Here is a 25,783-nt window from a genome sequence, read left to right as displayed (position 1 = left end):
GGCACAGAGCAATTGTCGGTTAATTTAAAAGAGCTTTGGTGCCCCCACACTCCTAGGGCACGAAGTTTATTTTTTAACAAAAAATAATTCAGTAATCTGTTTTTAACATCAAACACCAAACTAACCCAAAGCCTTCAGTATCTTTGTAGTCTATCGATAGTGATTTTTCTTCGTGAAAACTCCAAAACTAAGAGTTGTAATCTAAACTGTTCCTCAAACTTGAAAATGAATTAAGATTTTTCTTTTTGAAGCATGTATTTCTAACGATAGAGAATCCGAATTTAGACAACCATTTTTGAACTAATGACGCGGTTTTATCTAAAACTGAAGGCATAACGTATAGTAGTTATAATGGATGAATCTCCCAATTTAGAAACTCGCCTTGTAAAATCTCGGATAGATGGCGTTTTGCGAAAAATTTATCTCTGGGGTAATATTAAGACTTTGGTTTTATGGAACTCCTGTACTTAACTATGGAAGAGGGGAACTATTGAGGAAAGCGATGTCGACCCGTCGTTTTTTCAATGTTTATTTTATTCCGATTTTTGACTGGGTTTTGAATACTCGGAAATGTTTAGCTTTATACCCACCATCCTCACGTCATTTCGTATGATTTTGCCATTGTTACGCAACATCGAACTGTAAAACGGAAGTTTTAATTCCAGGTAATCGTTCGGCAGCCATAGCGAAGCTTTGCTGGTAAATTAGAGGAAGTTGATAAGAAATTGCAGGTATTCCTCGACTGAATATTATTCGTGCACGCGTACAAAGGAAATGAGAATTAATGAATTTTACTATAATGGGAAGAATATACACTTCCTTGATTTTATTAATGAATACTTTATGTACACTAATTTATTTATTTTTAACAACGGTTATGTGTACCGTAATAAAGAGGAGATGGCGGATAAATATCGACATACATTAAAGGGTGATGTTTGTTTCGTTTCACGATCGGTTTTAAAAATTTTATAGTTACCTTCTGTAAGGCAAGCAAGATTTTGATTTTTTTTTAATTCCTGTTTTCTTATGGAGTGATTAAGATTAATGTTTATTTTAATTATTTTTATTTTTAGATTTTATTGTATTCTGAACTAAATAAGTTTGGCTTAAAGGTAAAGTTTATCACATGAGTTATATTTTACAATAGTCTAAAAACGAAAAGTATTCTATGGTAAGACCCTAATCATAATCAAAATTTTCTAATTATTATTATCCAAGATTTGTATGCTATTTGTTGCATATTTTTGGATATTTTTAATTCATGAAAGTTAGCTAATATTAGGATTAATTTTAAGTAGATATTTAAATAAAATGCACAACCATAAACAAGTATTATGTTAAAAGTGTATAAAAATTTTAACACAAGATACAAAAGACAATTTATTTTAAAAAACAATTTGATATTAACGTGAGTTTTAAATACGTCAATATAAACACAAATAAATTATATAAAAAGGAAAATATAATATGCATTAAGTTTTTTCTATTTTACATAGGAATATCATAGACATTGATATAGTTTTGAAAATACGTTTTATTATAAACAATAAATTACTTTTAGTTAGTAGGTACCATATAAAGTAAGTTCACTTTCAGTATCACTTTCTGAATCCAGTGAAATTATTATGGGCTCTATTTCATTAAAAATGGTTTTGTTATACCACTCTAAAATAATTTTATTGGTATGTTCCACACAGTTTTTCTAAACCTCGGGTGTAACTTGTAATAGAGCTTCCATATAGCTAAAACATGTTCATCACTATGACCGTCTCTTCCGATATGCCTATCATAATACTGTTTAGCATGCGACGATATTAACTCAAAAGCATTGAATTCATACTGGTATGAAGGGGTACGAACTACTTCATGACCAGGACATACCATATTTCTTGCGATTGCAATTTATTTTCACAATATCTAGTAATTCTAAGTTTATTAATGTTAACTGAAATTCATTTTTTTTAACCAACAAGTCGCTGATCTCTTTTTTAGTAGAACTTGTACAGGGATCTTTTTCCGATAAAATGCTGTCATACCGAGCATTATCCATAATTATAACTGACGGATCTTCCAAGTTGCAAAATAATGTTTCTTTTAACCACCTAATAAATTACTCGCTATTCACATCGCCATGTTAATCTGCAGATCTTAATCTGGAACAAAACACCAAGCTTGTTCCATCAACAAATCCTTTTTCATTCGCTGCATGGACGACAATAAATCGCTTCCATTGAAAGCTCAATAGTCTTCTTACACTTTTTATTTAATTATCCTGCCAAGACTTTTTTGTATGCCCTTTGTCTATATCCACGTTTCGTCCATAAGAATATCCTCACGAGAGGAAGTGTTGAGATACTTGTAATTTATTGAAAATTTAGTTCGAAGTAATGAACAATTATTTTGCTCGACAAGATATCTTCGGTAATCATCTTTTTTGAATTTTAAACCTATCCTGGCAATACTCTCTACAAAGAACTATTGCTGATGAAAGCAAATTCTTTTTCTTTAAGTCTTTTATTTGATTTATTGTTACATGTTTTTCTATAAAAAAAAAGCAATGAAACTTATTATCACACACTATCTTGCATGGTTATAAATGATTACATTCACTGTGATTTTGAAACACCATGTCTCGTATATTAAATTTAACTACTTTTTTCGTCTTTCCTGGTGGATTTTAAAACCTTTTTTATTCTTGCAACCGTAGAATAAATTAATATTTAGTGCCTGAACCACCTGCTAGAAAATAAGGAATTACTAATAACAAAAAGGTATTTTTGGGACGATATTTAAATTTTTAAATATATTTTTGAGATCTTAAACTTTTTTTTTTTGGATATATGGTTAAAATGTGTTTATATATTTGAGAAGTAAAACACTTTATTTATTTACTTTTTCGATACCTATCTTAATTATTATGGTAACAAAGAATTTTTGTTTTGAAAAAAACAGATTTAAATGATAAATAACAATCAATTTATATGACAAAACGAATTACAAATAGGAGGATCAAAATATAAACACAAGCTAAGGAAAAAACACGAACGCGAAATTACAAATTCGTAGAATTATGTTATACATTAAAAATATACACTATAAATTATGGATCTATTGTCTTTGCTAGAAAATAATATACTGACAAAATTGTCTTCTACTGTGCTTTGTTTTATTAGTATCATGTTTGAGTTGTTCTATACATAAACACAAAAATTTAACATACAATGAATTTAATTTCAAAGAAACTAAAATTTTTACAAAAGACTATAATCACAAAAACTTGGCAACAAAAGACATGATTCATATTAAAAATTTTAAGTGAGTCAAATTAGAAATCAAATCTACTTTTTTTTTTAATAATAATGTTGAAAATAAATCAACATTTAAAGAAACTCTTAGCACTTAATAATAAACATAAACATCAAAGTCAAAATAGTCATGTCAGTTCTTTCATATTCGTACTTTCCTAATTCATTAAAAATGTCTCTAAGGCATGTAAATATTTTTATATAAAATTATTTTATTTATTATTTGTGTGGATTTTTGATTCTTGATAAAGATAAATTGTGATCGAAACGTTAAATAAAACTTATTATCGACCAACCTCAACCTAAGAACAACTTAAGTATTATATAAATAAAATATATACAGCGTTTCCTTGTAATAACGAAAATTGTTAACTTGATTGTATCATGTGTATGACGATATTAAAAAAGTAAATCAGTATTTTAGTATTCTGTACCATTTGATTTAGATTTTTCAAAAAATAAATAAAATTAGTAAATGCGTATAGATTGTTTTTTGTGAAATAATGGGAGTATTATTTCACAAAAAACACATACAAAACAAATAAATAAATACGACTATTGTCCCATCCTTTCATTTATATAAATAAGCAAGAGAAATACAACAGTTTCCACTACTAGTCATCTTTTTCTATTGCAAAATTTGCGTTAACTCGTTGACATGCCAATGTAGATCGAGTTCACCGCTATACCAATTATTATACTTTTCATTACCTTCTTTGATAACCGAACTACCAATTCAGTTTTGCGCAGAAGTTATTTTGTTATTTTTGTTTACCAATTAAGCAAACAAATACGTACTTTGATTGGAACCATCTTTATCCCCTCCAGCTTAGATAAGGCCACATTTTATCCCTATGTTTTCTTTGGATATAGGGTCATCGGGTTATACTAGTTTATTGCGAATGATTTCGTGATTATTGGAATGGACAATCTTGTTTCGAAACTCCCACCGGTAGTAAAAATGAAGCGCAATTACGCAAACACCATCGCGATAAGTACTAGATTTATGTCTGTTATAATAGCGTTATCGATTGGACCGTTTGTTGAGCCCTGTAACTAATCAACGTCTGTAAATAGTATATGCTACGTATTTTCGCGGTCAATACCAGCGAAATTGATTAGCTGATCGTGGGCTTAATTCGCGCTTGCATTTGATAATTTATTGGCGGTTAAAGGATGATGCCTCGTCGCTATTTACTTAATCGATCCGCGAAGGAAAAGGTGTCGATATTAATTTTCCGCCGCCAAGGAAGTGGCAAGGGTTTAGCTGTAGAGACAGTTTTCGAAGGCTGGTGGAAATCAAAGACGAGTGATGATGGTTAAAATCATTCCAGGAATAAAAGTCTGTAGGTAGTAAATATTAAACTAAATTAAAGCGCCAGTTTCATTGCTTTATTAATGTTCCAAAATTAAGTTAATTTGAACCTAAAACAAGATTTTATCGGTATTTTGCTTCTACTTCATGTCACAATGTTGGTTGGTTGGTTGATACATACGTACAAAGTGAACGTGATTTTAGGAAAACAAAAAGGTTTTCCAATCCTTTTCCTCTTATTATGAAAATGAAAATTGATATATTGTAATGCTAACACTCTAATAGCGGAGCCATGTAAACGGTTTTCGCGAGTTTTCGACGAATAGAAAACATCGAAAAATATATTTCTTGTAAAACTATTTTCATTTGATGACGAGTCAATGGTTAAAGATAAAGTAAAATTGATGTTAAAAGGACAATAGCGTATATGCGTATATTGAAAAGCAAAGGAGAGATTAGATATGTAATGCAACTTTCACAATTAGTTTTTACTTTAATATAGAAAATTCTGTTTGACGGTACCTATTAAATAATTCAGGCTATCAATTAATCATTAACTGCATTCAGCTCTGATCAGCATAAAATTTCAAATTTTTCTTCTTATGTAGATGGTCGATATACGATTCCTTACCCTGTACAAACTCACATTCTGGGTCGCAAAATATTGTTTGTTGTGCTTTACACGAGATATGTTACTGGTGTCGGTATAAAAAATTATATAATTACTTTTTACAAAACTTCTGGATTCCTCCTGTGTCAGTTTTTGCTGAGTCGAACTCGCTGACGTTTCGCCAATCATCCTGTTGGCTTCTTCAGAACTTGACTGAAATTGGCTCGCATTTTACTCTATGCCGGCTTATATATTTATCACTTTGCCAAAAATCTCTCAACATCTTCAGTCCGTCAAAGACAAAAGTCCATTTGAGATGCCAGGAGTTTACAGCATTCCATGCAAATGCGGCAAAAAATACATTGGAGAGACTGGACGAAAAATATCAACTAGGCTCAAAGCAGCTGTTAACTAAAATTCTTACATGTAATCAATTCTTCTACCAACGAAAAATCCGAGAGTCTATAGAAATCTATAAACAATCTAACAATCTTAACCACGACTCAGGTCTTTAGCTGTCACCAATAAGGGAATCAGTCATACGAGACGGTGTTTATGCCCCTCATTTAGCCCCGCTCCCCTCAAACAATGTATAAGCAGAGTAAAATGCGAGCCAGTTTAAGTCAAGCTCTGAAGAAGCCAACAGGATGATTGGCGAAACGTCAGCAAGTTCGACTAAGCAAAAGCCGACGCAGGAGGAATTCAGAAGTTTTGTAAAAAGCATTATGCTTTATGGTTTGTAACGTGTCTTTTTTCTTATATTTTTGCACGAAAAGTTGACGAATATCTAAAATTTGACTCTCTCGAAATTACTTGGATATAGTTTATTCTTGCCATAAATTATTTTTAATATCCACTTTTAAGTGATTTCTAGCGTTCTAAGATGCATCAATCCAGAAGTTTTGTACAAAGTATTGCAGTAGCCTGTAGAAGTTTCTTTGACAAATTAAGTTTTATTGTTATGTATCATTTATGCCACGAACTCAGTCAATTAATTAATATTGTCATTTGTCATTAGATGCAAAACAAATTGTAAAAAATGTGGGTTTGAATATGTGTAGGATTCATTAAAGAAGAAGCTTTAAAAAGAAAACTGCTTACTGACAAAAACGGCAATCGTGGATATTGTTAACAGTGAATTATCGAATGGCAGAAAAAACGTATAATCTCACCTCCTGGACAATAGTAATAAGATATAATAAGAAGCAAATACATCCCCTTTATCAAAACGAAATTGTTGCTAATTTGGATAAACCGAGAAGGAAGCTATAAGAATATTAAACCAATATATCGTGCCACCATCCGCAGAGTTATTTATTTATTTATCAATAGTAAAAAACAAAATAAAATAAAATAAAACAGAACGAAATAGATAGATAGATTGGTTTTCCAAAATATTAATATTAATATTAATGTAGGGGTCAACACGACACTAAGCGCACATATAACAGTAGCGAGGCATCAACAGATTGTTATACAATACTATTCAGAAGTCAGACAACGACGGAACAGTTTCACTGACAGTCGTTTAGTTCTCTCATAAATATTTTTGCCTCTCTGAAAACAGTCAAGTTGGTCTGAAAAGCGATTTGCTAGTGTGGCTGATCTAGTAAGAAAAGAACTCTTTCCATACTTAGTACGATGGAACTCTACCTGGAAGGAGTGGTTTATTCGGGTCTGGCGGGGGAACACGAAGCCCATTCTTACATGAAAACTCAGGTCCATGAGAAGTTGAGTGCAATAGATTATAAAAAATGGTGCGATCCATATGCATGCGAATCTGGAGAGTTGTAAGTTGGAGAGAGATTTCCAATTCCGAGTAATGTAATGTAATGGTTTTAAATAGACAAAAGACAACTTTAGGCGGTGTTAACTTCATGGTGTATTTAAAAATAATATATATGTGATAGTTTAAACACGAGAGTAGAAAATATTAATATTAATTAGCTGCGAATTTAAAAACATTATGCAAATATAATTTTAAAAGTACGATGTGTACATCTGGGTTAATAGCAATCATATATCGCAAAAATAAGTTATTTTCCTTACTTTTTATTGAAAAGTTAACTGTTACCCCCGACCTTACCCATATTCCTACATTCCTTGTATTTTCCTTTATTTCTGTAATTAAAACGTAATTGACTATAAACCTTGGGCTCCATAATTGTTCGAATTTTTGTACTTCCGACAACTCGTTCACTTCAGACTTCAGTTTTGCATGTCATTGGAGCAAAAACATCTGCGATTGACAAATATCTCGGATAAAAACAAAGCCGTCGGCAAATTTCCAATGGACATAATCGAAAAACGAAACGCAAAATGGAATACGCTTGTATGTTTACACAAACATTTTAGCGAGCATTTTAGTTATCCTGTTAAATTAATGTTTTGGAAAATTGGCATTCTACGCTACCGGACATTTATCACACTTGACGTCATAAATTGTACGTCTGCTTTTATTTCTCATAATCTCATAATGTTATCCATCGTTTTAGCAAACGTAAATCCAAAGATTTATTGTTTGTCGAAATTTACGTAAAATACCTCACATTGATGGTGGAGCAAATTATGTGAAAAATGCATCAATATTGGTATTCTTCGGCTTTTGATTTAGTTGTCAGGAAATTTTTGAAAGAAGGTGTTAAATAATGGTTAAATGGTTGAAAAAATACATACCTAGTATTTTCTGAGCAATATATACGTTTTTAATAATTAGAAAAGACTTGAATATTTTAAATTTCTTATTATGTAATTTTATATATGTGTATTTCAGCAAATTAGAATGTTATAAATTTAGTTTATTCCAAATATTTAGAGAACATTGTTTAATTGTTAAATAATAATATGTAAAAGTTATATCGGCAAATAAAGTAATTAAACGACTAGAACACACAATTCTCCCATTTATATAGATGAGCAAGAGAAAAAAAAAGAATCGCCATTACCAGATTTTTTTTCTATTACAAAAGTTGCGTCACTTTTCTATCACGCCCTTGCCATTCCAGTGTAGATCGATATCGGATTAACTTTTGCCCGTTGACTGCATAATCAACGTGTTGGTTTACAGAATGGTAAACAAGTTAACAAGTCCTCTCTAGTATCTGGTCGAAAACCCAAAAGCAAACGCAAGAGAGAGAGCAATCAACTAATAAATCCAACATAAACTATCGCCGGTAGACCGGAAATAAATTAAACATTCACATAGGTAGTATATTCACGAAGGAAGTGCGGAAATCCGGAATTTCCATTGCAGATACGCCATTGTGGTTTCGTGCGTTTCATGAATGAAGCAAGCACCTACCTACCTACCTCGCCACGTTGCACATTGTTCTGCAGACGTGGGATTTGCTGTACCATAACGAGAATCCGTTACCTAAATTGTTTTTCAGTCTCGTTTACAAAATTAATTTTCATATTTTAATTTTTAAGTAATGTTTCATATAGTGGTTACGAAGTGACTCGGAACATTTGCTTACCGGGTCCAATCAAATATTTTCATTAAGTATAGTACCTAGTACCTAATAATTTTTTGATAATTGTGGGTGAACGGGTTGATTGTGGCGTAATAAGAGGAATATTAGAATCCAAAAAATAATAAAACATCGGTCAACATAAAAGATGGGAATATTACTGTTATCGACGAGGCAAAAAACCTAAGAGTTCGTTCGAAATGCAGATTGCCTATACGAGCAGAAAAACTCCACACGTATAAAATATATCTGTAAAAAAATCTAAATATATTTATGTAATACGTTAATACTTTCCCCCTTTGATTAGATATAATCTGTAGCGAATCCATAAAAGCAGAAACACGCTACACAATTAAAAAAAATAGATATTTAATTTTAAATATGGAAAAACAGGGAAAGAATCATATTTTTGCACTTATTTATAAAATCCTTAAAACATTACAGCCGTCCTACTTCCGACTAATTCTAAAATTACATAGTCACCCCCACAGTATTAGAGATGTAGGTGGAATTTCAGATTTCACACTATAAAACTGCTTCATTTTAAATAACTTTTTTTTATTTTGCACCAAAATACTGGAAATGGTATCAAATGCGACATTTCTGAATTCAGCGTAATTTAAAACATTCATTAGAAAAAAACTACTAGATGATCGACGATGGTCAAAATTGCCTTCGTTAGTGTACCCTAGAGAGTTAATTTATTGTGCCTTAAGCGCTTAGACGCCTGATTTTTCTTGCTTCCCTGGGTCTTTTATTTCATTTCAACTCTGTTTTTTTCTCTTTTTGTTCTTTTGCTCATCTAGTCATTTTTTTGTATGTTAATTAAGCAAATTATATTATTCACAGTATGGGCAGTTCCGTGCTCTTTCTTATGCAAATAAAAATAATTCTATCTATATATCTATTATTCTATCTTCCTATATCCATAATTCTATTATTATTATTCGCTTTTTGTTCTTTTGTTCATCTAATGATTTTTTTGTATATGAAGGGACGTTAATTAAGCAAATTATGTTATTCACTGTATGGGCAGTTCCGTGCTCTTTCTTATGCAAATAAAAAGAATTCTATCTATCTATCTATCTATTATTATGGGTCAAAAACAATCCGATTCTACTCAGTAAGCTTAAGCGGATTCCATCAATAATTTCAGACAGTTCGGTTCAGCCTTGTAAAATTGACAGACTATTACAATGTCGGTAAGAATTAAAGCGTATCAAATAGCTCGGTTAATTACGATTGTACAGTGATCGCGATACACCTGTCCTAATCTCAAATTGTTTGATTTTTTTGTTTTTTTTATTTCGGAAGCGAGTTTCTAGTTTTGTTTGTCTTTAGCTTTTGGGCAGAAACAGTTTCGGTAATTTGATGTGTACGATGATTAAATCCGTCAGAATTTTAAATACTGCAATTTAATAAAAAAAAACTTTGGCAATAATATAATATAATTTTTTTCATGAAGTCACATTTAAATGCTTTTCTAATAATTTTTCGTCATATACACACCAATGTGCTTTCCCTGTGCATATACATGGTGTACTTTTATTACACATTTTTAGTTGGAATTCAAGTTTATGTTTACTATTTTTTATTGTAATTACTCGTCCTTTCATACTATTTACAAAACTTCTGGATTCCTCTTGAGTCGGTTGCTGTTGAATCCAACTTGCTGACGTTTTGCCTATCATCATGTTGACTTCGTCAGAGCTTCACTGAAACTGGCTCGTATTCTACTCTGCACCTACTTATATATTGTTTGAGGGGGGCAGAGCTAGAGGACGGGCATGAGCATTGTCTCGGATGACATATGTTATATATTAGTGACAGTTAAAGTCCTGAGTCGCAGTTAAGATTGTTTGCTTGCTATAGATAGATTGATAGAAAGCCCTCGACACCTTCCATCTAAAATCAAAACTATGGAAACGCTACGTTGACGATCCTTCCCGAATAGTAAAACATCGTCGGGATATAGCGTATATCCTAGGGATATACTGTTTCAGGTAAGGGACATCCTTAAGACGTCTCATGTTACTAATTGGAACGTCCACAGTATATAAGATACGTTTGTCCGTAGGATGTTTGCTAGGACATACTAAGGATATCCAGTTATACTAGTTGAGACGTCGTTAGTATATCCGACTGTGAGGATTAAGGATCTTATATAGATATATCAGTGGACCTTTTATTAGGTTATTTCCAACAGCCTATGAGAAATACTGGAAAGGGAATGTCCAGTAGTCCAATTGGTTGTGCGACAGTATTTGGTACACGCGTGATGGAATTAACCTATTCGGTATGGTTGGCGAAGTCATCACTGGAATAGCAGGCGATATTTGAAATGCACAAGTTTTTCCGAATTAATCTTTAATTTTGCTTTTGATGGTAAAAGTGAAGAACTACCGATTGAAACCATTAATAAAACACATTTTACACACATCTGATTTTTTTCTATTTTAGATATGAAAAAATTGTAGGTATATAATATAGCAAGAATATAGAACAACCTAACCTAAAGTATCTTAAAAATTGAGTAAGAACTAAACTTTGATGAAAGTAGCTTTTTTAGCCAAGCAGCTATTGAATTCTCACATTCTTTTTATGTTTGTGATATGTTTGCCTTCTTATCCGGATCTGAAAATATTTTAGTTTTGAGAAAGACAGGTTTTATATATATGTCCTTTATAAAAAAAAGAAAGAACGAGACTGGCATCTTGTATGTTTAAAAAGCAGATTAAAAAAATCCCTGCATCCGCCTTTTAAGTAAATGCTTGATTTGACGCTGATAGTACTCTCATGAAAGTGACCTTAGGTGCTAATCTCCACGATGATGTAGGTTTACATTTATGCATTTCATTTCATTAAATACAAACCTCATTTAACTCTCATCGGTAAGATCTCTTTCATGAGAGTGGGTACTAGAACAAATATGAAATTTCAGTTTGATAGTAAAGGCCAATTTTCATGCAATATTTTTTATCAACCTAAAAATGTTCCTAGTTTTTTTTGCTCGTGATAGGAAAAACGTTTTCATGAATTAACCCAACAACCATTTTAATGTGAAAATCGTACTTTAGGAAGGGCGATTCCTAAAATTAATACTTTATTTTTCGGGGTGATTCTTGCATCCATTTTAAGAAAAAATATACTAACTATACTATATGACTAAATAACATTGCTTACTTAAATAAAAAATTAGTTTAATTGTGTGTGTCTAAATTTAATTGCTCAAAAAACATGAAGAGAAAGTGGATTTTATTTTTGTTTTCAAAAACTAAGCAATAAGATACAAAAAGAAGTCTAGAATCAAAAAAGATATGTGATCTAAAACGTATATAGGTTACAAAAAAGTTAGTTTTATCTTAACTCGGTTCAGCAATCACTCCTTGAAAAATGTATCAATTAAGCAGTCCCGTAATAAATATTTTATTAAATTATATTTCTTATACTTTATTTATATTACATTTACATCTTATTTATTTTTAAAAAAACATAATACCTACTTAGTATCAAGTATTAATTTGGCCAATTTTAATTTTGAAAATTTCTCCTTTTTCTTCATGCCCAACCAATTAAACTTCATTGCAGGTTGATTTGAAATCACTGGGGTCAGAGCTTGTTTTACAAACTCATAACTGCTGCCGCCGCCTGATCTTGCTATCTCATTGACCTAGCAAAATAATTAAAAACAAGGCAAACGATGGTTCGTTCGGCTTAAGATAAATAAACTGATCAGTAATTGCCAAACACAATCACGAAAACGGTCATAAAATTTTATTCGATATATCTAAAATTTTTGCATGTACTCCATTCTTCTACCAACGCAAAATCCGGGAATCTATAGAAATCTACAAGAGCAATCAAACAATCTTAACCGCGACTCAGGTCTCACCAATTTGGGAATCAGTTATCTTAGACAATGTTTATGCCCCTCCTCTAGTTCGGCCCCCCTCAAACAATATATAAGTAGTTACAGAGTAGATTACAAACCAGTTTCAGTTAAGCTCTGAAGAAGCCAATAAGATGATTGGCGAAACGTCAGCATATTCGATTCAACAACAACAATTACAGTGGCCTGTGGAAGTTTCTTTGAAAAATTTAATCGTCCTTTCGTTTGCTGCTTAGATGCTTGCTTATTGATTGCTGCCGACGTTCCAGACTGTAAATAGGTATAAATATCGAAAAATTCTAAGGCATCAAATTTAATATTCACTTATAGGCAAATTTTCTTAACTAGAACGGGTAATGAGGGTTTACCTATTTCGCGCACAGAAAACGGCAATTTAAAGTGTGCATATTTTAGCATCAAACTGAATGTTTATGGTAATTTAGATTTAGAAGGCGAAAGAGCGGAATTAAATGAAAATTGGAGATAGGGGTTGAAGGATTTAGTTAGTTATATTACGTATTTCTCGGCTATAGCGATTTTAGAAATACATATTATAAATACACTGAGTAGTTCTGGTAAAAGTTATGCTTAGTTAGTTGATCTTTAATTATTTAATAATAATAATTTTTATTTTAATTTTAGTTTTTTTTTCATATGTATTATTAACTTCACTTTAATTACATTTATCACACTCGGACATTTTCCAATCTCACATTTGATGATAAATTGGTTAAGGCTTTCGCGGCCCGTTGATAAGCTATTATCTTGATTCGGGTTTAAGATACCTAAGATACACAAAGTAGATGTCCCGTTAAGACCAATAGTTAGCGCACCCGGATCACCAACGTATTACTTGGCTAAACACTTGGCATCGCTGCTCCAACCACACGTAGGACACGGCACCAGTTTACAGCAAGGACTCCACCGACTTCGTGCGCAAGATTCAAGATATCAATATTGAACAAAACGACATCCTTGTGAGCTTCGACGTCGTCTCGCTGTTTACCAAAGTACCTCTGAAGAGTTGCTTGGACCTGGTGAACAGGATATTTCCTGTCGATATTTGCAACCTTTTTGAAGTCTGTCTGACCGGTAGCTATTTCGTGTGGAAGGGAAACTTCTACGAACAGGTGGACGGAGTGGCAATGGGAAGCCCACTAAGCCCGGTTATAGCCAACTTATTTATGGAACACTTTGAGGAAAAAGCGATCGAGACCTCAGAGTACAAGCCAGCAACGTGGTTCCGGTACGTGGATGACACCTTCGTGATTTGGAAACATGGTATGGACAAGCTCAACAACTTTCTGCAGCATCTCAACAGTCAGCATCCCAGCATCCAGTTTACTATGGAGACTGAAAATGACCAACAACTTGCATTCTTGGACGTACTAGTGAGGAAGCGAGGTAAGAAGCTGGGCCACACAGTTTACAGAAAACCAACCCATACGGACAGATACCTGCATGCTCTATCCAACCATCACCCAAGTCAAAAGTATGGGGTTATCAGAACCCTGACAGAACGAGTCCGAAGGATTTGCGAACCGGAGAACCTCCAGATGGAACTTGAACACCTAAAAACTGCGTTCGAGGCAAATGGCTACAGCAAGAGGGAGATCGAGAGATCAATGAACTCAAGATCATCAAGATCACGGGATACCGAACAACGACCCTCCACCTCCCACGCATATCTGCCGTATATTCCGAGTGTCACCGACAGGATTGGCAGAGTATTGAAAAGACACGACATCAAAACAATCTTTAAGCCTACAAAGAAGCGAAGGACAAGAGGGGCTCACTTTCAGCTGCAGGAGTCTACCGCATTCCGTGTCCATGCAGAAAGGTCTACATCGGGACTACCAAGAGATCAACGGGAATGAGACTTAAGCAGCATCAAGCAAGCTGCAGACTAGGACATACAGAGAAGTCTGCAGTAGCTGAACACGCACTGGGCAGCGGGGAACACAGGATACACTTTGAGAGCTGTAAGTTAGTAGCATCGGTCAACGGCTATCACAACAGACTAGTCAGGGAAGCCATTGAGATACAAAAACACCCACATAATTTCAACCGAAAGGAGGAGACCCTTAGACTCAATCAAATCTGGAATCCGATCCTTAGGAACGCCCGAGCAGTACCGATCGATATCCCGAGACCAACCGAAGCGGAACCAGCCCCGCCCACCACCAATCGGCATAAATACAACCTGCGCAGGAGAAATCGTCAGTCTACGTCCAACATCGGAGATGGAAGGACTTCTGAAGAAGCTTGCCACTCGTGCTAGCGAAACGTTAGGAAGTAATTCCAATCGACGACGGCCTTTAAACCCGAATCAAGATAATAGCTCACATTTGATTTTACTTGGTGTCGCAAATATTCTATGCGGTTGAATATGCAGGAAGGCATAAAATAGTATGTGCCATCTGTTCAGCTAAACCATCACCTACATATTACTTTTTAATAGCATGTAAATTTAACACTTCCGAAAGTTTTTCATTTTTGTAACTGGATTGAAACTAAATATGATTTTAAAACAAATATTCTCGAATTTCAGTTTTTACACTTGATGAATTTGATTTTTTTCGTAGCAGGGGCTTACGATAACTTGCGTTTTCCATTAAAATGAGACTTTTATCCGGAATATTTTTTAAAAGACATTTGGAACCGGTTTTCAAAAAGTTCTGACCTTGTATCTTCATGCTAGTCCAATTTAGGTTTCTTAATATTCTCCGCGTAAATTATGGTGATGCGTTTTCCTTTAAAGTTTTTACTGGAATTATTGTACCGTGTGAATCGAACCAAGTTTCATCTAAGTTTGTTTTCGGATTTATAATTTTAATTTCCTGAAGATAATTAAATCTCTTGCACAATCTGCTATTTAAATCCAATTTTACATGGAATGTGACACGGCAAGAAAATATATTGGTTTCATCTTCTTGTAGCTTCCATTTCAGTTTATCCAAAGCAGGAACGATCTGATTTTATACATTTTCCTTCTTGTCATATCTAGTTCCACTGTCCAGACGGTAAAATTGAAAATCACTAAGTTCCTTTTCTACTCCCGTCTGTAAAATGCCTAATTACACACCGATCTAGCGTGCGGGAAGCGTCACTTTACCACATCAGTTTTATTTCCCACGGATCCCAGCCACTTCGGACATTTCCGAGATTTTACCGCACGGGTTTGGGAGCAATCGGATGCTTTCGGAGATATTTCCCACCCTTTGACAGTCACGTCAGTGAATGTATTCGTGTTCTTTTGCAAAAATGTACCCAAAAACTAACGGTCGTAGAAAAAGTATAGTATGCAACATGTTCGGTAAACTTCTTAACTCGCTCGTTTATTAAACACTCGCTCCGCTCGTCTCAAATAAACTAGTGAGTGAAATGCCGTTTACCGCACTGGTAGCATAATATACTATTATCGAGGATATTGGCGTTTTTGTAAGTAGACAGGTTTCCTTTAATAGTATATTATGCAACAAGTGCGGTAAACAGCATTTGACTCACGAGTTTATTTGACACGAGCGAAGCGCAGCGGATCGAGTTTTTAATAAACGATTGAGTTAAAAAGTTTACCGAACGTGTTGCATAGTATACTTTTTCCTTTAGTATTTAGGTACATTTTCGCAAAACACTAATACATTCACTACCAGAATTGACAAACGTCAAAATTCAAAACGTGGAAAATATCTCCGAAAACCTCCGATTGCTCCCAAACCCCTGCGGTAAAATCCCGGAAAGTGGCTCGGATTCGTGGGAAACGAAACTGACATGGTAAAGCGACGCTTGCCGCACGCTAGATCGGTGCATAATTCGGTATTTTACAGACGGGAGTAGAAAAAACTGTTTGTTTAGTGAATCTTCGAGGTAATAAACATTGATACTCATTTTTGACAATTTGCTTTGCATCCAATGGCAACTGATTTCGACGTGGCATAACGGAAAAGTGAGTGACGCGGGGTCGACATGTACCTGACTCCTCCCAGTCTTGTCAATAGTTATGAAAGTAGTAATTAAATTTTGGGGTAGGGTCCGTCAAAAGTCAAAAACATATACTTGGAGACATACTATACAAGGTTTCCGTTTTAATAAAAGTACTTATAGCTATATCGAGAAATACTTATCCTGTAATAATTAGTCAAGAAGTAACTGTAATAGGAAACGGAATTAAATATCTGTACACTACTTACTCTATGTCGGGATAATAATGTATTGAATAAAATTAAATTAACCAATAATTGTTTGAATAAAGAGCTAATATGTCCCCTTTTAGGAGCGCATGAAAAAATATTGTACTGACTTTTCTTAGATAATTTAGGCAGCTTAATTTTTGAGATCCCCATTTAGGTAAAAAATTGAGAGTTGAAATTAACAATTTGTTAATGTATTTGTATAAAAAGCGAAACAACCATTGGCTGAATTTGGTCAATTGCTTGTTGACTTTTAAGAAAGAAAAAAGAAGCTGTAACATTTGTATTTATAAGTAAATTATCCAAGACACGTTCATTCACAATAACTTTGTTTATTTTAAAACAATTCAGCAATTCAAATCAACCGTTAGCTAACTGTGTCGTTATAGGTATTTCTTTAATTGGAAAGTTATTACAGATTATTATTAAACCACGGAGGTTGTTTTAACTGTAAACCGACGATAATTATGCGAAATTTCTAGCGAGCCCAACGGATGTCTTTCGCAACACCCTCTTGAACTCTTTGCTAGGTAAAAAGTAATATCGAAAATATTTGGTATGTATCCATAAACAAAATGTTTTTACAATATAGGTCGCAAACAAATGTTGTGACCTTTATAAGAACACAAAATGGATAAATAAAATTACATAGTCGACTTGTAATATTACTAATAACGATTTTTTTTAGTAATTTGAAAAGATAATTTTTAGAGTGTATTTATTACCAGTCAAATCTCGCAATAGTTGTGGTACGGAGATTGAGGATTGTGTTGATGTAAATTGCTCGGAAGTTGTTCATATGCTAAGCCGTCTCAGGAGACCCTTGCGTTCTGAAAGAAGAGCGGCGTAATTGTGCCCTGGATTTCCAAATTGCGCTGCGGAGTGTGTTATATCCAGCAGTTAAGGTGCATTCGTAAACCCGTATTACATTTGGAAAATGGGACGCAGCTACCATTTAGGATAACTTAATTCTAAATACGACATTATTGTATAAAAATGGCGCGAAATTTTGCGCAGAATATATATAATGAATGGTAATTGCTTTGGATTCCCTACTACATAGTTTTTGTTCGTATATATTTGTGGGTATACCTAGCACATTATTCTTTCATCGTATCGTTGAAATAAATGATTGAAAAAGCCTAACAGTACAACCTAGTGCAAACAGTGCCTAGCCTAATCTTTTTGTGAAGCTTAATTAATGAATTTAATGATATTCTGTCCTTAATTTTTCCTTGGGCGATTTTTTTTAACGATCAAAGATTTGCAACTAAGTGTGATTGATATTATTATAAGGTAAGTTTCTTTAAATTTTAGATATTTTAATTAACCCACAAAAATTTGTTTATAGTCGGTTAGAAAAAAAATGTCGGTCTAATAATTTCTGCGTTTTTAAACATATTTAAATATCGGTCCTATCTTTTTTACAAATTTATAAAACACTCTTTTTAAATATGTAACAAGAACAAAATTCTTCAAAGACCTTCTTGATTTTTAATAGTAAATTTGTAAATGCCATTTAAGAGACGGTTTTTTTTTGGCACGAGCGGAGCGTAGTGGAAAGAGTGCTTAAATAATAGAGCGACCGAAATACTTTTTGGTAAATTTTTGCAAAACATCACGAACTCATCCACGGAGTAATGTGTGACTAAGTCTGTTTTACAACGCTAATTGCAAAAGCCTCTCAGAAACCAGCAAACCAAAATAGAAACACAAAAGTTGTCGTGAAAAAATCGCAAATGATAAATACAAAAATAGTAGCCAAAATCATCCTATATAGAAAAGTACTTGCTTTAGGTTTGTACTATTGCAAATCTAAAGTTGGATCATTTGAGCGCAAAAATAATAAGTAAACTCTTTACACTATACTACATCATTTAATAACAATGAACGATAAAAACAAAATTAATTATTACATATTTAGCACTTACTGTCATTTAGTATAGTTTAATATTTTTTTCTAATTAACTAAGAGCAAAAAGCATAAATTATTATTTATTGCAGCATACAAAAAGGTACTCTAATTCTATATTAACCTAAAATTGAAGAATTTGAATTAAAACGAACTGCGCATTTTCGTAAATCGCTTCGTTTACCAAAACAAGGAACTTTTAGTTCGGAACCGAACTCTGAACACTTCGTTACCAATACGGTAAAACCAGAACAAACGATACAGTTTGCTGATGCTTAACGAGTGCATAATAATTTAGAAAAGGGAGGACAGTTATTTTTTGAACTGACTTTGTATATGGTTCCTACGTTCTTAGCTATTGCCTTAGTGCCATAGTTTGCACTCACTTCCGTAAGTAGTTCTTGTGGTTTGTTTTAATTAATATTACACACACAGTTTCAAGAAAATTTCTTTTGCTAGGCTTTATTCTAAATTAATTTTGGAGGTAAGTAAATAAGTACAAACCAATAAATAAAAAAAAAATCGTGTTTTAGAAGATCCAACAATTCAATGCGACAAAGAGAATCCCGTTTTAATTTAATGACATTGCATATTGAATGGTGCATTCTATTAAAGCCGAATCGAGTGTGTTTCGAAGCGAATAGAGACACAGTAGAAACCTTAGCTACAATCTCGAGTGGAGCTGTTTCGTTTTCATTTCCACGAGTCACACAATATCGCCGGATTATGTTTCCCTCGGAATGATATTTCATCCCAGACACAACGCATTGTATGGATATCGTGTTTATTTTTACAATAAAAGAAAGCGTTGTCTGTCAAGTTGATACTGGTTGGTTGTGCGAAATTGTCGTCTGCGGATTAAAACAGATTGCTTCACGGTGATTTGAAAGTCGAAAGTAATATTTGTTGGAGTTACCCAGATTTTCTATCGCTAGGTCGCCGCTGTGAATATAATAGTTTTTATATAGGATACGCCGTCTTGCAAAAATCAATATTTAATTAAAATATCCTTCTTACCATGTATATGTACATGTACATGAGTGTGTAATAAAACAATTAAAATGAAATTTAAAAGACCAGTGAAAAATTTTTTTAAAGCAAACCACTGATTGATAATGATAATCTTATTTAAAATTATAAATTCAACTAACTTTGTGTAAAGTTTTATATTCCAAACATTTATACTTTTAGAAATATAGTGAACTTCGGTAGTACCCTCTAGGGACCAGAAAATGAGTACTCAATAAACGAAAGTACGCTATAAAAAAACAAAAAGAAACGCACGTACGTGCATGATTTTATTTTGTATAAAAATAGAAAACTAATCAACACTAATATAGGTACTAAAAAACGAAAGAAACTAAACTACCTAAACTAAAAACTTATCTACCTACATAAACTTTACAACATTCAAGCAAAAATACATACTTTATTCTTTTTGAGTAAAAAAATTCGTTATTTTTGTTTGTTTAGTTTTTCTCGATACAAATTTCATATTCTCGATGTGCTTCTCAACCTTCCAGGACGCTTGCATAATATCATCAGTTACATTATCAGTAGATTGTAAAAAAATTGTAACAATTTTAGCGACACAAAGCGTTTCAGAATAACTTGACACATCGTCGCTTTCGTTACCAGAGCTTTGAAGATCATTTGGCTGTAAAACTTCAGTAATAATATCATTATCCTTTAATAACTCCGTTGTTATTAATTTATCATCAACAGTTAGGAAGTTATCCAGCTCCGGAAGATACATTTCGATGTTGGTTAGTCGTCATTTTTTTGTACTCGAACCACTGAGGTAAGTCATCGTCTGAATCAAACTCACCTTCCGATTTAACAGACCTGCATGTCGAAAGCAATTTGAAATAGTGGTTGAAGTAACATCATTCCAACATTGTGCAAGTAATTTAATTATCTGCGGTAATATGTCTTGAGGCATTTTATTATGCCCTGATCCATTGGTTGGACGACTGAGGTGCTATCTGGAGGCAAATACTCTAATCTGATATTTGAAAGGATTAGATTTTTTGGATGAGCTGCACAATTGTCAACCAGAAATAATATTTTTCTATTCTGACGTTTTAGTTTTTCATCTCAATCATTTAAAAAATTGCTGAAGTCATCCACGCTTGCTGGTTTTTCATGCATCTCGGTCGTTCATATTTACCAATGACGAAAAGTTTGCATTTTTCGCTTCCTGTCATATTTGCACAAACCCAAACGGTGTACCTCAACTTCGCCTGCTTCCCACCCAAACAGTTTCCTCCTCTAAATTTATGGGTACGATCTGGAATTATCTTGTAAAATAGCTCAATCCCGTCACTATTGAAAATATCCTCAGAGCTGTAATTTTGTGCAATACTGGGCCACTTATCCTCTAACACCAGTTCAGCATAGCTCGTTTCTTAACATGTCCTGCTTCACCAGAAATATTTCCGACGTTTATGTTGTGACGAACTTTAAAACGTTCTAGCCAACCCGTAGAACAACTAAAATCCTCACCCTGTAATCCCCTAGCTAATTCCTCGGCTTTCTATTTCACACCTACATGTACAGGATTTCTGTGTTTTTTAATCCTATGTGGTTTACAGTCACTTGCTTTCTTGATCTTTTCGCGATTACTCCAAATTGTAGATGTTGTTTTTGGCAATTGTAGTAGAAGAAGCGTATTTTGGCCGAACCAGTAAAATGTGTACGTGTATAAACGGAGTATGGCCGTTTTACCGTTTTAAATATTGTTCTTTCGCAAATCTTGAAACTGTAATTGAAAACATCCCAGTTTCTCTAAGCAAAATAATGAAGAAAAAATTAAAAACAAAAAAATTACGATTGTTTTTATTTAATCAAAGTACCGAAGAGAGCGCCCTACATTCTACGTCATACTCATATGCAAATTCCAATATTTCGCCCCAACCCCAAAATTTCACCCAAAATATTGGTTCAAAATGAAATGAAGTAAAAAAATTGAAAATTAATTTTCATTTGTGGATTTAAATTATTACCAAGATTTGGGCGACCATTAATTACAATTTTTTTTTGGGCCAAAAAATTCTATTTTTTGAACAATTTGCCATAAAAAGGTACTCTTGTTTAAGTGAAAAAACAATACTCGTTTTGGAGTTATTTGAGTTTTTAATAATAATTTAGGAATTAAGAAATTATTCAACTTAAATTTTGTAGCAGTAATTTTGATTTTTATTTGTGGTCTGAATTTTATTTAGACCTCGTTGTTATAAAAAAAATTACGATTTTGTGGGGCCTTTTACAAAGTTATTATTAAATATTTTATTAACCAACGCACGCATTTATGTTTGTCATTTTTTGAGTTAGTTGATTCTGAGGGATCAAAGTAATACTAAATAATATTAAATAATACTTTAAACCGCGCACCGTTGTCTCCAAAGTTCCCCCCTGTCGACGCACAATGCGATGAGTTTCCCGAAAGAGGATTTATTTTAATGCCCGACCTCCATTATTAAATTTCTGAAATCCGAAAGGGGAATTCTTATTTAATCCATAACACGCGTTAATATTTAACTCTTCCGCATAGCGAAACTGAAGGCCTTGGTTAATTATTTTTAAAAGTTATTCAGTCGCCGCCGCCGCCGGTGGCGACGACAACTTAATTGCGATCGCCAGAAGAAAAACGTAATTTTCTGTCAAATTCAGTTTTTAGTTGGATTTTTTCCGCATTAATTATTTAGGTTCGATTATGGAAACCGTTCGGCCCTATTTGCACAGCACGGCGGTTGGGTTTTTAGTCGATTTCACAAAAGGACATAATTTGGCAGTAACAATGAATGATGCAATTAATTCCCACATTAATTTTGACGGTGTCAGCTACCTGTTCCACTCTATTTATGACCGTGCGAAGCGACTCCATAATCGTAATGTATCCAATGTATCTTTTATCTTCGGAAATCGGGTTCTCACAATTGAGCACCGGTATTCAGTGCGGTACTACCTTATAGGGTCGAATATTTCTTGAGTCAAAAAGTCTACAATATTGATATGGACGCCTGCAGGCTTTTTACCTACCCCACACTACTACAGCCTCACCCGCAAAATTGTAAGAAAAAAAGTGGTATTTTTACGGACCTGATTTCAAGTTTTTATAGATCTCTTTTTATTAGAAAAATACGGGACCAATAATTTTTTAAAAGAAGAATCCTTTAAAACATACCTAAAGGTGGTTTCCCACGGCCCGTAATTTTACAGGCCGGGCCGCGCCGCCACGCGAAAACGGGCAGCGCGTAGATCGGAACGGGTTTCAAGCGGAACTCTTCCCACGGCGCGGCGTGTGTGTACCTTTTCAAAACAAATCAGCTGTTTACTGGTGTTCGGGGTTGGTGATTGCTAACAACTTGTTTTTGGTGATTATCAGTAAGGTCGGAAGAAGAAAAAACTGTTGCCGCAGCCGCTGTCATACATAATCGTAATGCCACCAATACTGTCTTTTAATTTATCTTGAATACGACGCCGCGGAATCATGCTGCTCGTTTTCATAACGCGGGTTCATTTTCTTATAAATTAATAAATGTGTGAGTAATTTCATTCGTCCACTCCATATTAACGCTTAAAAAACACCAAAATCACTTGTTGTAGAGCCGCAAAAACAATGAACAACAGGTCTGCACAGGCATGAACGCGCAGCGCCGGTTCGCGCCTCCTCGCGCTACCTCAGGTGACCTTCTTCCTACGGCGCGTTGGCGCGATCCGGCGCGTCCGGGACTGCAAAAACACGGACCGTGGGAAGCCACCTTAATACAATAAATTACTATGCGTCCATTTAAAAAATATCTTTTTATAGTCATATAAAGTAAGAATATACGATAAATAAATAGGTCTATCATTTAGTTCACGATAATAAATCATATTTTAAGATAATATGAACATCGACACTGTATTTACTTTTAATCAAATTTAAGAAAAATATTATCACAAATGTAGCCGTTATTTTTGCTGACATTTCCCAGTGTGTTAATGCTGAGAAATAAAGTAGTAAGTAAAGTTGACCAATTTTAGAATTTTATCCAAATATTAACAAAAGTTTTTTTCATTCTCATTTGTCTCGTTTTTCGTTTGCAAAGGCTACAGGGTTGGTCTGGTTTAACAGATTTTTTTTTCATTTCAGAATAGATCGAGGATTAGATCTTTCAAACGAGAAATGGTATGAAGGAGCCCGATCATTTCGGCGAAACGGTAAGTTTTCAAAAAAAAAAGCTTTAACCAATTATGCGACTTTTGTTGAATTAAAATAAAAGATATTAATTAAATATAACCTGGACTATAGATCGGTTTAGGAGATTTAGATATTATATCTACAGTTTTGGTTAGTTGTTGAAATTAGCAGTTTAAAATTACATTTTTAATGGTTAAGACAGTTCTCAAAGCGGAGCTAAATGAAATTTTATCACCCGTCGAAGGAAGAAAAAACCTTTCACCGTTTTAAAACCTCAAAAGATCGATCGACAGGGATGTTATCGTGTTATTTCCCCTTTTGGGTTCATCATTGTCGCACCCTTCATTTTTCAACATTCAAACTCTGTATATACTATAATAGAATAGTAGAGAACTAGAGAGATAAAGGATCATTTTTTCATTTAGTGCTAATCTCCTATGCTATACTGATAAAATCGCTATTAAAGACCATTTCACCATCAAAGGAAAATGACACTGGAAATCACAAACAGAATAAGTTAAGTAGTAATTATAAGTAAATAATTTTATAGCGATAGAGTCAATTTTGTACACAGGAAATGACTTTAAGCTTATAATAAAAATACTGGGAATTAATGAAATAGACTTAACTAAAGAAAAACTGAAATGTATTTTTTTGTTTTTCGGTAAAACAATTTTATTAATATTATTAAGCTGATTAATTAATTAAACATGTATTTCGACTGTGGCAATAATAATTTGTATTATCGGCGGTATCGAAACTATTATGTTTACTGACACGATGCAATTTTGTGTGTGGCTATCCAATTAACAGATTATCAATCAAACATGCAACGGTAATTTGCTAAATGGTACCGTTAATTTCCTATTGCTTATTTACGGTTCGTTTTATTAATTTTTTTCGTATAGCACTAATGTGTGTTTAAATAAGATGTTATTATATTATAGAGATGTAAAAGGCAATGGACATAGTCATTGCTGCTAAAATGGAGATAATAGCATAGAATATGGTCGTTCAATTACGTTGGTAAAGTTCTAAATAAAAATAGCGAATGTTGTAGCTGTTGATTTTGAGTGGAATTTTTGTTTTTTGGTATATTTCTTTACCGTTTTGGTAGCTATGCTGTAAATTGATAAAATCGTTAACACAACACAACTTGTTAAATATAGAATTATTACTATATTATGCAACAAGTTTGACAAACTCCATTTTAGTGACCAGAAGTTTATCAACATCTTGAATACTCTACTTTTCTACGTTTTTGAGTACATGTTTGCAAAATACTTTCACAACTGAGTGAAGTATGAACTGACTGTTATAATGTCAAAATACCAGGACGAAAATATTGATGTACCGAAAACACCCGAACTGGTTCACGAGAGTTTAATAATGAAGCTGGTTTCTTAAAGTGGCACTTTCCGCACGCTTAATCGGTGCATAATTGGCTGTTCTATAGAAAAGGTTTTTAAGATAAATAAGAAGAAATTGGCCGTGCATTTCCTAAAACATCTTTACGTATAGGGAGTTGTACTGTGCGTTCAATTTTAGAGTATGCTAGCTGTGTCTGGCAACCATACTATGCAATTCACAAGGAAATAATAGAACATGTGCAGCGTAAGTTCCGTAAGGTTTTAAATTGAGAATGTCATTTGAGGAAATAAACTACAAGGAGATTATGAAGCTTTTGAATCTGACATCTTCGGAGAGTAGGCGCATCTCAACATTGTACAAAATCCTTAATAACTTGATGGATGCACCAGATCTTCTGGCATCTGTTGGTTTTCATACTTCTCCTATTAATGCAAGAAATCAGGCTCTTTTTAACATTGATTGTCATAGGATTAACTATGGTGTTAACTCGCTTTTGAATGGAATGTGCAAATTGACAAATATTTTACTCTCAA

At 33.5% G+C, this 25,783-nt stretch overlaps 1 protein-coding gene across 2 annotated transcripts in view; it reads left to right on the top strand.

The window, feature by feature from the left end:
• The window catches only part of LOC132704656 (apoptosis-stimulating of p53 protein 2), a 120,228-nt gene that overhangs the window by 12,715 nt on the left and 81,730 nt on the right, over positions 1-25,783 (top strand). Inside the window, exon 2 of one of the 2 annotated variants that reach the window (XM_060674813.1) lies at positions 23,837-23,899. In XM_060674813.1, coding sequence (XP_060530796.1) covers positions 23,870-23,899 — 30 coding nt within the window. In that variant the 5' untranslated portion in view covers positions 23,837-23,869. Of the gene's footprint in view, positions 1-23,831; positions 23,900-25,783 lie in introns of both variants that reach the window. The other variant, XM_060674812.1, reaches the window with a different exon arrangement.

This window comes from Cylas formicarius, unplaced genomic scaffold (genome assembly GCF_029955315.1).
Source record: "Cylas formicarius isolate icCylForm1 unplaced genomic scaffold, icCylForm1.1 PGA_scaffold_7__23_contigs__length_41026272, whole genome shotgun sequence".
Lineage (NCBI taxonomy): Eukaryota > Metazoa > Arthropoda > Insecta > Coleoptera > Brentidae > Cylas > Cylas formicarius.
This window is presented reverse-complemented; position numbering and strand designations above follow the sequence as displayed.